The 13,318-nt window shown below is 43.9% G+C and overlaps 1 protein-coding gene across 10 annotated transcripts in view; it reads left to right on the forward strand.

Annotated features, from left to right (window-relative positions):
* GNG7 (G protein subunit gamma 7) overlaps nt 1-13,114 on the forward strand; it is a 137,222-nt gene extending 124,108 nt beyond the window's left edge. For 7 of the 10 annotated variants that reach the window (XM_054013505.1, XM_054013503.1, XM_054013507.1 and 4 more), the window contains 3 exons: nt 1,566-1,605; nt 6,442-6,560; nt 10,680-13,114. In XM_054013505.1, coding sequence (XP_053869480.1) covers nt 6,480-6,560; nt 10,680-10,805 — 207 coding nt within the window. In that variant the 5' untranslated portion in view covers nt 1,566-1,605; nt 6,442-6,479 and the 3' untranslated portion in view covers nt 10,806-13,114. The remainder of the gene's footprint in view (nt 1-1,565; nt 1,606-6,441; nt 6,561-10,679) is intronic. The other 3 variants (XM_054013510.1, XM_054013504.1, XM_054013509.1) reach the window with 1 other exon arrangement.
* Nucleotides 13,115-13,318: the final 204 nt, after the last annotated feature.

Consider the following 13,318-nt stretch of genomic DNA (forward strand, 5'->3'; position numbering starts at 1 on the left):
GTAATCAGACTGATCCGTGGCATTTTGTGGGGAGGGTTTCTTCCTTAGACAAATGGTAGATTTCTTGAGACCATATTCTGACTTAGGAGCGCTGCTTGCCTTGCACACTTTATCAGTACAAAGAGCATCAAGATCTGGTGCACTAATTCACAATCTGTCACACTGCGTATTAAGCCTGGACTTCCTTGCTGTATATAAATTTCACTGTCCTCTTGTCCAGACAGTTGTGTATCATTGATCTGCACTGTCAAGCAACTGGCACATTCCATCGCAGAGAATTTCAGTGGTAGATTATAATCCCTATCTATTAAGGGAGTGGACTGAAATCAGGACTGGGAACTTCAGATTTCTAATCCATGCTCTGTCACTTTGTGTGTGACCTTGGACAAGTCCCTTTTCTGTACATCAGTTTCCCCATCTGAAAAATGGGGCTATCATCTATTTGACCAAGACCTGAGCAACACTGGTCTGGTCTGGCGTAGTTGCTTTGCCAGCACTTCTATGAGCCCCACTAGTTTGTGTGTAATTTAAGCTTTCATTTAAAAAAGCTTCCTAGCCTCTGACTGTGAAGAAAACTTTCCAAATGTGACCTAATGCAATACATGTCATTTTGACTCTGCAGATGACAAAGCAGGACAATTAATCTCAGTGAACACTGAAGCCTCGTTATGACAAATGTACAGTAACTATCAACTGTGCTACCTTGATCATTTTAGCAGAACCATTTAGCTAGTCTGGAATTATTTTAGGTAGAGGAGAAGTTGTACCACTTTTTTTTTTTCCAGTTTGACTCTTGGACCGTGATCTTGTGAGGTCCAATTGATATTTTCATAGCACTTCGTTTCCAAAGTGCTCTAGACATGCTAAGTATTTACATTTATTATGCACTTTGGAATCCTTTAAGCTGAAAAGCTGTGTAGAAATGTAGTTTGATCTGTAAACATTTTATCACTGGTGGCATATAATGGATCGTCTCTAATCTGACTTGCGTTTCTTGAGCACTTAAATATTGCTATTTGTGATTATTGCTGTTCTGTCATATACATTTCACAATACAAAGATATTCTACCCCCTCCCCCAAAACAGAGCAGAACTGTCATTTATATCTCAGCATCCTCCTTTCAGTCCTAAAGCTGCACAACCCCTGTTAAGATGGCAATTGTATCCCATTACAATAGGCAACTGGTCTCATTGCATGTAGAGAGCCATATGGATTTACTTTCATTCACCGGAATGCAGTTAGACTCTGAAAAAACAGGTGAAGCAGAAAAGATGCAAAATAAAAAGGCGATGTAAAGTGACGTAATCTTGCAAAAATGATCAACTACTTTCTACCATGATAACTGTAAAGAGGGCTTGTCATTTAAACATAGGTTAACTTGGTTGAAACGCCATTCTGTTTCTGAGCTTGCATTCCTGGGTGTACCGAGGCAACATGGGCCATTTCACAGCCCAGCCATAAGAACGCTGCAAGGTACCATCACAGAGCAGAAATATACATGGTCCTTTTGTTGTATGCATCGTATTGATCTTCAAAACGCTTGAACTTTATTTTTCTTTTGCAGTGTTGTAGCTGTGTTGGTCCCAGGATACTAGAGAGACAAGGTGGGTGAGGTAACGTCTTTTATTGAACCAACTTCTGATGGTTCGAGAGACAAGCTTTCGAGCAACACGGAGCTCTTCTTTGGGTCTTTTTTTCATGTCCTTTTCTAGTTCTTATTTCAGTGTCTTTATTGTTTGAATCAGCAAAGCAAGGTTTAGCATATTCATTAGGGTGTTCTCCATCTTTAGCAACTGTTCCTCTACTCGGGACTTACCAGGAGAACATTCCCAGGGAAATATGGTCTTCAGCATCAGTTTCTCAACAGTGTAACAGTACCGTAGTTCATGCTTAGCCTGATGCCTTCTGGTGTTGAATAGTGTCAAAGATGGGTTTATGTTGCTCTCCATTCTTTATTTTAAGGGAATCTTTAGGCTGCACTTTCTCAAACCATTAAATCGCAGTAGCATGCAGATGTTGGTATGTGCCACTACTTCATGCGCTTATCTAAGCAGAGGATCCTTAGGATTGTATTCATTCTCCCTGCTTGGTGTCACATCTAAAACTTAGATTGGAAACTCTAGGGCAGGGCTGTTGTCCTACCTCATCTTTTTGTTGCAATAAAACTAATAAACATACCAGCAGTGGCTCTTAGCGATGATCTGCTTTGAAATTGGTAGACCATGGAGTATATTGCTCTGTTTGTGGGTATGTCCTATTATTATACCCATCCACCGGGGGGAGGTTTTTTGTCAAAAAACAGTATAGTGCAGAAGGAAATCTGCTTACCTTCAAAAGAATGAGTTATTTGTGGGCTTTTTCCAAATTCACCATTTGAGGGATTTCTTCTGCACTTCTTGAAGTGACCAAATGAAACCTCATTTATAGGTTAAAAGTGAAGGACATGCATTCATTGATTCTGTGTTGCAAACGATTGCAGTCGATGGACAGTGCGTAGCTGTAGATGGACCCTCTTAAGCCAGGGTGTGGGAGGAGTAAGGACTCTTGCCCTTTGCAAAAGATTTAGACTATCTGCTTAAGAATTGTAAAGCTAGCATAAGAGGCAGAGGATAGAGGATACAGACTAACACGGCTGCTACCCTGAAACCTGTCATAAGAGGCAGATAACTCTGGTGCATGGTGACAAGACCTGTCCTTTGCTGTGTCACATTTATGTCCCTCATCTGGAAACTAAGCTGAATGTTTATGTAAACTAGCTCAAATTTGTGCATTATCTTGTACTTCTTAGTACAATGCACTGCTTAGGGTATTGCTACAACTTCATTAAATAACAGGCTTTGGCTGATTCACCGATGGTGTTTCATAAACAGAAAGCTGTAAAGGTACAAACAAGTGACTTGTGCTGTTGTAAACATAAATGGCATCTGATTGCTTGTATTTCCCCCCTCCCTCTCCGTGATAAGTCCTTATCCAGATGAACAATTCATATTTTAACAATGACTATTTGGCTACTTTATTTGCAGTAAGGTCTTGATGGTTCTCTTCCCTGGTCCTAATAGCACTGCATATGCTGTAGGAAGTTCTCCACTGTAGCTGCCTTTTTCATGATAGTCCTGCTGTCTAATAGGATATTTCACCAGGCTATAACTTACTTTCTTTAGATATGTAAATGAGACATCACTGATCCAAACACGCTGTTGGCTGCACTAAAACCAGCAAGGGGCAGGGGGAAACTAGCCTGCCTTTCACACTGTTAATGCCATAGACACGTACTACTAACTAATACCTAACTCTGGCTTAATTTAGTATAAGAGCTTTTTTTTCAAGATAAGGTGCCCTTTGCAGCTACCAGCTTACATTGGTACAATCTAGAAAGACTACTTTTTAAAGAAACTATTTTCAAAACTCTATGTGTGAGAGGGAGATGGAACTGTGGTTGCTTTATCATGGGAAAAGATCAAATCTTGGAGCATCCTACGCACGCGCGCTCTCTAGTCAGACTGTGTCTAGAAAAGTGCCAAGTCATAAAAGTTAAAGCTGTGCCAAGCACCCGTATAGGCAGTCTCAAGGAGGCAGATTGTACTGCGGGGAAGCAAAGGTTTTAAGCTTGTGACATTTGGGTCTCGTGAGGGTAGTGTGCGGAGACAGCTGATTAAGCTTTTTGTAGGATCCCATCACTTTTTAATTCCAGATACCATGATGCCCTGACCTGCAGAGTTATCTGAGTTTGGATTTGGGTAGTTGCAGGTGCCACCAGTTTGGGGCAATAGCTACTTTCTGTTGTAAACCACCTGGATTTTCTCTCTGCGGCTTTTCTTGAGACACCAGCAATTTTACATGAGCTGACGTGCTTCCACCTGCTTAAAAAAAAAAAAAAAAAAAAACTGCCTGCTCTTTTAAAATACTGTTGACTACAAATTCTCCAGTAATCGTATGTTAAGGGTTGGTACCTTGCACTGATACTTTCCAGTGTATAGGGAAAGAAACTTCCAAAGAAACTCCTCCCTACTGCATTAGGAAGTAGTCTAATAATAGAATTAGTAATGTTGGCTGAGACACCATTTGTTTTTCTTCAGCATTCGATGTTACAAAACGAAATTCATGAGTAGAATTTGTCATGGATCTAAAAGTTCAATGAGGATTGCACAATTCTGCCAAGCAAAACATGCCCAGAGCATGCCATTCTGGTCTAGAATACACCCTTTTAATGTCTATATTTAGACTGAGAGGGATATTTTTAAGCAGGACAGATGCCTGTTTTTCCCTCTTAAAAAGAGCAGTTTAGTGTCTGCTTTGAAGCTGTCTGAGTTGGAAAAATTGTGGATTAAAGCTAGCACACCAGGATTCCCGTAGGTGGCTGACTAGAGATCCGGGAGTGTGGTTCATCTCCAGCCTGGTGCTTGGTCTCATTTTAAGTTCAATTGCAATTATCAGGGGTTTGGCAATTGGCGTAGGAGTTGCAAGATGGGAGGCAGTGTTTACACCATCCCTCCCTCTTGTCTCAGTTCCCAACAGTTTCCTTCAGCTCGTGGATAAGTCACTGTCAGGAGATGCCCAGTAGGCTCTTTCGGATGACCCCTCTGTAATTGCCCTGGGGTAAGACAAATGTAGCAGCAGCCTGTGGGGCTGGTCAGTGGCTGGTATCAGGGAGCAAAATTTGCCAAATGGGTCAGGCTGAAACTGTGGCAGAGGTTAATACAACTGCATATTGCATGCTGCGTCCATGATTGAACACCAGGGGACTGCCAAGTCGCTCATCAGAAACAGACTTGGATGGCAGTAGCAGAGGTTTATTTTAATTTGAATAAACCTGCCGATAAGTAGATAGCACCCAACGTTGTTTTTGTTACTTTCTGGCCATTAAAAAAGGGCATTCAGTTATTCAGGGCAATCAAGGCAGAATATAACTGGCTTCTGCTCTGCAAATTCGTTCACGGGGTGAATGTAGTAGTCCTGGACAGTTACATTGTTGCCTCAGCTTTGCTATGCAGCCCCTTAGAACCATGTTTGTTCTGAGCCAGGCTGCAGCCGCCTTAAAATCCAAGGCGGTAGCATGGTTGAAACCTTGCTTGTGTCTGCGCTGCACAGCTAAACAATAGCTGCGGTGGAGATTCACCATGTCATAAGACAGTCTCTCATGTCATAAGAGTCCCCCAGTGTATTTGACTTTCTGCAGCATTGATGTCACAGTCCCTTTTGCATTGGACCTTCCATCCCAGGGCAGCTGAGCAGGTCACACTTCAGAAAATGGACAACGAAATCCCTTAATGTTGCTTTCTGTGACTCTGGACCATGCTGCCACCTTTTCTGAAACATGTCGCCTCCACTGGCGCTGCGATTGTGTACTTGGCTTTCATGTGCACTCATGTCCTTCTTTTGTAAGACCTCATCTGAGACACATGCTCTAAATATCCATGTAATGGCCTTGCATCAGCTCATCTGACTTGCTTCTCCGCTTCTTGTCTAGCACTGGGCTCCTTTCTGGTGTGAGAGCTTTTTCCCTTGTTGTTCCTGCAGTCTGGAAGAACCTCCTTGGGTCTCCTCTGCTCCTTGACTATCCATCTAAATTCAGATCCCAGTGGAGACTTCTCCCTTATCAAGACGTTTGAGCTTCTTACTCTGCTTTTCAAAGGCCCCCATTTAAAAATCGCGGGGGGGTGGTGGTAATGTATGTTGTTTTATATTGTGCTAGTGCCAAAGGGCTCTAATCATGGATCAGGGCCCCACCATGTGAGGCCCCATACACACAGAGCAGAGAAACAGTTACTGCCTCAGAGCGTCCAGTCTAAGTATGAGATGAGACAACAGGGAAACACAACTAAGAGACCAGGAGAGTGGGAACCTCAGGAAACCATGAGACTCGTCTAAGTAAAAATGTTTCACCTACGATAACCGAAAAAATGTTCCTGTTAATTTTTCAGTCTGTTTAATTTGTGCATTTGGTAGCACTTTCTGCAGTGTCTTTTCACTTTCCTCTCTAGTTAGTAAGTAGCAACAGAGGGTCCTGTGGCACCTTTGAGACTAACAGAAGTACTGGGAGCATAAGCTTTCGTGGGTAAGAACCTCACTTCTTCAGATGCAAGTCTGACTAGTTAGTAAGTGTCTCCCTTGCTGAAAAGACCCTTATAATATATAAACAGGAGCACAGGAATTACCTTTTCTTCAAAATGTATCTACTAAAGGGAACTTGGGGAAAAATCACAACATAGTACCTGGGATCTCTTCCAGAATGGTTACATGGGTGTCTTGTTGCAGTTCTGAACAATGACATCTTATATGTTGCATCAGGTTCAGTGTGAAGAAGACAAGAAGTGGACGAGAAGGTGAAATCCTGCTGTGTTAAGACTCTCCCTGTCCAGCTTTCTGAGAGGATGTTGCACAGAGTGAACCTTTCACTTCTTAAATCCAACCTTTCACACTCTTATTTTGCTTTGTCGTAGCGTTCTCAAGTGCTGGGGGCTAGAACTGATGGCAGACAATGTCAACAACTAACAAAATAGCCCAGGCCCGGAAGCTGGTGGAGCAGCTCCGTATCGAGGCTGGAATTGAGAGGATTAAGGTGAGAAGGGGATTGGGAGTATCATGCACGAGTAACCTTTCTCTCAGTGATTAGGAGGAGGGGAAGAGCCTGTGCCAACATGGGCTACGAAAAAATAAATGAGGTCCTCTCCATGTTGCTATTGAATCAATGCCTGTTGCTAGCAAGTTTCCTTTAACTCCTGTGCACAAACACCGTTTGGGAATGGCTGCGTGTTGCCCCTCTGTTAACGGCTGCATATTGCTCTGTTAACGCTTGTTTGGAAAAACATTCAGTCACCATTACAGTCCTGCTATGGGCAGAACCAATTCTCTCAGCTCTGCACTACAAGCACCCTTTAGCAGACGCACATGCTGCTGTAACCTCTTCAGTGGACTTGGGTTTTGCAGCACCTGTTAGTGAATTCTGCTTCCTAAATGAGTACTGCACAAAGCATCTCAACTTTTATTTCTCTCTACCCTGCCTGAACACAGTTCACAACCTCAGCCAAAGGGTCTCTGGCTGCACCGCTGTTTCTCTGTCATTGCTGTGTCTTAGAATACAAAACAAATGTAACATCTCTGTGTACACACACACACACACACACGTTAAACTCTGATTTGAGGCATTTTATCACAGCATTCTTGAAGAGTTTGTTTTGGGCACAGGGAATATGCCCTCTGTGCCCTCTTTCCAATTCCCAGGAGGCATGGTGGGTGTGAGAGTGGATCCTTAAGGATTTTACTCTGTTCTGGGATCCATGCTCCTCTCAGCCCTCTGGGAGGCTGCAGTGTCTCCATTGAGCATGTGATTCCCAGTGGGCAGCTTCTGCTGAAGGATACAGCTGCTAGTTCGTGCATTAGCACCTTGTAATAACTGGCCGCAGTCATTCCTTATCCTTGCCTTTCCTGACCTCCCCACCCCAATGAACAAGACACACAAGGTCATTCTTAGTGCCCTGGAAGAACTGCACTTGTTGTCCAGATGGCCAGCACTGTCACTCTAATCTGGAAAACGACTTGCTTTGTATGCACTGGTTTTTAGGGGCAGAAAGGTTGTAATGTTTCTGCTGTCAGTGGCTTGAAGTGAAGCTCCCAGGGAGCGGAGGGGAGGTGGGTGGCTGGGGAACTGCAGAGAAGTGTTCGTGAAAAATCACTTCCTGTCAGCAAGCAGAGCAAAAAAATCCTTTGGATGGCGATGAAAGACACAGTAAAAACTAAAATGGTTAAATATACATTAATTCCTCCTGGCTTTAAGATTTAAACACTTCCTGGTTGAAGAATGTTTTCTTTGACTGTCAGTTCCTGCAACTCTTGCAGGGATAGATTCATCATCTGGAGCTTTTGATGGGCAGGGGAAGCTGCTTCTGCTTTGGAATTCCTCTTTTAAATCCAGCCTGAGGTTTTGTAGCTGTTTTTAGGGGCACCACTTTCCAGACTCCAGTGATGCACTGATCTGAGAGGCCACTTTGGGGAAGACGCAACAAATTACAGGTCTCCCTGGCACAGACATTGCTGAGTCTCCAAGTATTACTAAGCGTCTCTGACTTTCAGATCCAAAACCATGTGTGGTGAAGAGCAAGAAAGGTGTGGGTATAGTTACCTGCCTTTGTGCTTATTGTAGAGCCTTTGCTGGGGGAAAGAACAGCAGGAGCGGGACTGCAACATACCACTATGTAGCACATATGGAGAAGATGTGCTGTCTAGGCCAACTTCGGTTTTTTGTTGTTGTGTTTTTTAAAGCCACAAACCAAGCCCTGTCCAAGCAATCGATCTGCTGGTCCTGTGAGAGAGTGGGTCAGATGCACATGATTGTTGCCTTCCCCACATCTTTTTTTTCCCTTCTACATCCTCCGTTTTTTTCTCTGGATGTTTCACAACTAAAATGAGTGAAATGTCTATCTGCATTGCAAATAAATGTGGGTGAACTCCAGTTTCTATTATGGGAGAAAAAGGTGGGCTTCCTCGAGGAGTGATTACTAAAACGTCAGCTATGAAGATAAAGGCAAATACTATGCCAGTCCTCTGACGCTCCACTGCCAACATTTTGTTGAATGAGTTGGGAGAGGAGAATGGCAGTATGTTCACCCCCAGCTCCAGGATTAGATACTCAGAGAATAGGGCAATGAATGACTTCAGCTGGACCTGACACTGTGCAGGTTTTATGCTTCACCAGCGCATCACGATGCTGATCGATTGCACACTTCTCTCCTGTTCATGAATAACTCACTGTGCCATCCAGCCTCTCTAGTTTTCACACCTCTAGTACAGAATATCACCTAGCATCATAGAACTGGAAGGGACCTCGAGAGGTCATCTAGTCCAGTCCCCTGCGCTCGTGACAGGACTAAGTATTATCCCCGTTTTCTCTTCCTACTCCCTTATTCAGTTCATTTCAACTGTTTATAGATCAGTTAAAGATTTAGGATCACTTCCAGGGCTTTCAAGCCACCTACTGTCAGATTCCTGTCAAGATAATCTCTCTCCTCTCCCTTTGCTCTGGAATTAGGAGTCATTACTGTTCCTTAGAGCCTCATGTCTGAGTAGTTGATTTCAGCTGGAGGTTTGACCTTGTCACTGATTGCAGAAGAGAGAGTTACTGTCCCCTCCACATATTCGGTCAGGATGGCTAGTGACAGTTGATGTTCGAAACCTGACATGACTCCTAGGCTTTCAGGACTTTTTGTATTCTTGCACTAGTCTCCGAGACTCCAACCACGGTTGTGTACTAGGTGCAGTGCAAATAAATAGTGATGGTCCCTGCCCTCAAGAGCTTATAAGAAGACAGAGGGTAGGAGAAAGTTATAGCTGGAGAAGTGAGGCACAGATTAAGTGAGTTGCCCAAAGTCACAGTCTGTGGCAGAGGCCGGAGCTGAACCCAGATCTCCTGAGTCCCAGCCCAGTGCCTCCAGCACAAGGCCAGCCTTCCTCTGGCTCTTTGTACACTGAGTTGTTGCTAGAAAGTTTAGAAACTGAAATGCACCAAATTGCTGAATCTTCCAGTGTAAGCTCCTCTTCTGCAGGCTGTACTAGGATGTATCCTGACTGCATCCTGGGGTGAGGGTATCGTATAGGCTGTCTTCCTCCTCATAATTATTTACTTAATTACTCCTACCAGTGAGATCTATTGGACTAAAATCCTCTCCCAAGGGCAATAGTGGAAGTCTCTTTGCTTGGGTCAATTGTACATGGTGTGGACAAAGTACTAAAAAGCAAATTAAAGGACCATTGTGCTACCCAAGGATGTGGGATGGAATTAAATTTGATGGGTCTTTTCATTCTTAAGTCTGTGATTGCGGGTAGGGTTTGCAATGGCACGATCTGATGCTGAAATAGAAACCTAGAATAAAGCTATTGAATATGAATAATTCACATCTGGGACCAGAAGAGACCTCCGTGTGATGTGATGAATCTATGTTTTGTGTTAGCCTTATGTACAACCAGCTATTAAGTCAATAGCAAGGGATACAGTGTTAAGTACGGTCTCCAAAGCTGACGAAACCTCCCTGACTTAAACCTAACCACGTATCCCAGTCTTCTAATTACTAAAAGGTGCATCCAAGTTAGCCGCCCTTCCATCTAGTGTCTTGGTTGGGTTGTTACTCTGGGTTCCAAGTTCTCAGAATAAATCTCTGAACTAAAATAAGCAGAATCTTAAGTAACAGCTTCTAATGCTTTCAGTGCTGTGGTTTTCAAAGCCTCCATTTTTAGCAGCAGAGGATGACCACTTCCAGGCATGTATTCTCTCCTAACGTCCTGAAAGATGACAGAAATATTCCCCCATCCCATAAGTAATAATTTAAAAAAAATCAATCTCTCTCTCGTTCTAGTAAAAAGAGAGAGAGAGTTTTCCCTTATGCTTCAGTTTATTTTTATACTTGAGTCTTAAGCATTTCTTTCCACGCTCATTTCCCCTTTTTTATTTCTGGTGATCAGTTTTGTAGAGTTCCCATAGTGAAACGTTGGACTTGTAACTTCACCACCCCTAAAATTCCAGTCTCTGTCCCCTCCTTAGAATACTTGCTGTACATCTGTATAACTCAATGTTTAAGAGCAGCTGGTCTGGTGCAGGCCGCGTGGGTTGAGTGCTGCCCATGAGGGGAGTTTGTGGGGATATCCAAGGCACTCTCACTAAACCTGTTCTTTCTCTCTGAACATTTAGGTCTCCAAAGCATCTTCTGAACTAATGAATTACTGTGAGCAAAATGCCAGGAATGACCCACTGCTGGTTGGAGTACCCGCCTCGGAGAATCCTTTTAAGGACAAAAAGCCTTGTATCATCCTATAGCTTTCTTCGCTCTCGCGTGCACACACACTCTCAGGCAGGGCACCGTTCTGTATCGATTTAAACCAAGTCCCAAACTTAAAACTGCGCAGAGGGATAAACACTAAATGTTGGATTCAAATAGAACTTAAAATCTCAAATTGGAAGTGTTCAGAAAGGGGCTCGGCTGCTCCTGGGCGGTTTCCATACTTAGAAGGGTTCCAATTTAAAAACCCGTCTGGGCAGGCGGGCACATTATTAATACTAATTCTAGTTTCAAGGGTGGTGGGGCAAACAAGAATTGAACTGCATTTGCCAGTGGGATTCATGGCCTCTTAAAAAGATGGAGTTTTGACCTTTTAAAGTATTTGGGCAAAGCTTTGGGTGTGCTTTTGATTCAATTATTCCAGTTGACGTATTCAAAGAATTTCAGTCTGATTGCTCTGTTTCTTGGGGAGGGTGGTGGTGGCTGTTTTAAAAAAAAAATTAAAAAAAAAAAAAAAAAAAAAATTAAAAATGGATATTATACATTAGTCAATTCAGAATTAGTGGTGGGGGAGGGAGAGCAAAGTGTTTGGCAGCTGCATTGTAATGTGTAACAAAATCCATGAAACTTTCTCTCTCCATGAAATGTGGCATGTGGTTCTGAAGCATCATATGATCTTATGGTATTTGTTACAAACGAATCCCATTGTGGGGAGTATACTTCGTAGAATAACCCATCAGCCATGAAAAATGAAATGACTCTCCTTAAGTCGGGCTTGGCCCAAGGCAAAGGAGATGTGGGTGTTTACACCCTCTGGTTGCAATTTGGATTTTTAGTTCTGTGTGGTGTTGCCACTATTTTCCTAGCAGAACTGCGATGTTGAGGGATTCGTTCTGTTCTGCAGTATCCTGTTACCACTTTTCTATCCTAGCCATTCAGAGATTCTAGGTCCAAAACACTAGAACTGGCCACTATTAACCTCCCAGCTCTCTTTCCCTCTCATTAGTCGTTAACATGAATCTGTTGCATTCAAACCTATTCGGGGAGGAGCGGGGCGGTTTCAGGCTGTCAGGAAAAAATATTAACTCCAACAGTTCCCATCCCTTGGAACTATGAAATGTAACTAATTTTTCATTTACCAACATAACTACAGGCACTGCAAATTTGGGAACAAACTCGACACAGAGCAGGCCAGGGGCAAGGGAGGTAGTCGCTTCTCCTTTGCCTGTGTCACCTGCTGCAGGATATAAGCGATAGTAGTAACAACTGGGCCTTTTAATCTGCTTTGTGGATCCTTGCTGCAGCGTGCGGGTTCTGAGCACTCCCTCCCCTGCAGTGCAACCCAAATGGTGCTTGGGAGAAAGCTCAGAGCTCAGGGATGTACTGCTGCCTCTCCCGTGTAGTTAGATCTGTCACCAGGGGGTGCATGCTGGGACCGTTTTATAAGGACACAGCAGAATTCTGAACAGTCCTCTGGCAGCAGCAGGTTTGCTTACCAGCTTATAAGAGAACCTGTCCAATCCTGTCGGCTTTATCTAAACAGTCAGGCCTAGCTCTCTTCCTACAAGAGAATACCCAGCTTTCCACGGAGAACCTGGAGAAGCAGGGGAGTGGCCCGCTTCAGAGGGATGAACAAGCTGCTGAGACTGCAGACCAGTTACTCATTTCTCATTTCTGATTTAAAATGGGAGTTGAATACCGGCAAATTCAAGGTGCAAGTACTAATCGTTTTCACTTGACTCACAGGGTGTCCATTTGTACATATTCTTGCCACGTTTGGGTCCAGATTGTGTTCAGGATGAGAAGGAAAAAACCCTCCGATACGGAATCCCAGGAAGGCTGCCGCACTGAGCCATTTCCCCAGTGTTTTGGGTCTGTTTGAAATGTCCAGGCCTTCAATAGAAGCCCAGTGTTTTGCATTTTTGGCACCCTCAAATGATGGCAGACCAGAGAACGCTTCCTGTCGCCAGGTGGATCTCTGTGCGCTAGACAAGAAAAGCTAGAGGAGAACCTGGGTTTGAGCTTTCATGGGAACGCTGAGGATTTTGGCTCTTCTGAGGTGCAGTCTGGGGGAGGGAAGATTTACATATCAATAATGGAGACTGTACACACCTTTTAATAGTAAAATGAGCAACCGGGGATCTGCCTTGAGCCCAGCCTCGCCAGGCCCTGCACCCCGGTTACGTCCCTGGTGCTCCTGGAAGGGAAAAGCGTTGCAGCATTTGACGCTCTCGAAGGCAGTTCCGGAGCCCAGGCTGGGCTCTGGATTCGCGATCCTGGCATGCCATCCAACAGCAGTTACTTGGAGTGAAACGAAAGGTGGGGGAAGGGGGAGCTAGTGCCACAATACAGGCTAAAATCTGTAGGGATTATAGCAGAGTCATTGACACCAGCCCTTTGGCAGAAACCTCGTTTAGATTCTTTACCACTCAGTGCGCACACAGTGCCTGGCTGCTTGGGGAGTAACTCTCAATCTCTATCCATTCAATTTGAGATTTACTACTGAGGAGGGGGGACCTAAGAATCGGAGTCTGCCTCTCCTAAATGCCAC

The sequence above is a fragment of the Malaclemys terrapin genome, chromosome 24 (assembly GCF_027887155.1).
Source record: "Malaclemys terrapin pileata isolate rMalTer1 chromosome 24, rMalTer1.hap1, whole genome shotgun sequence".
NCBI lineage: Eukaryota > Metazoa > Chordata > Testudines > Emydidae > Malaclemys > Malaclemys terrapin.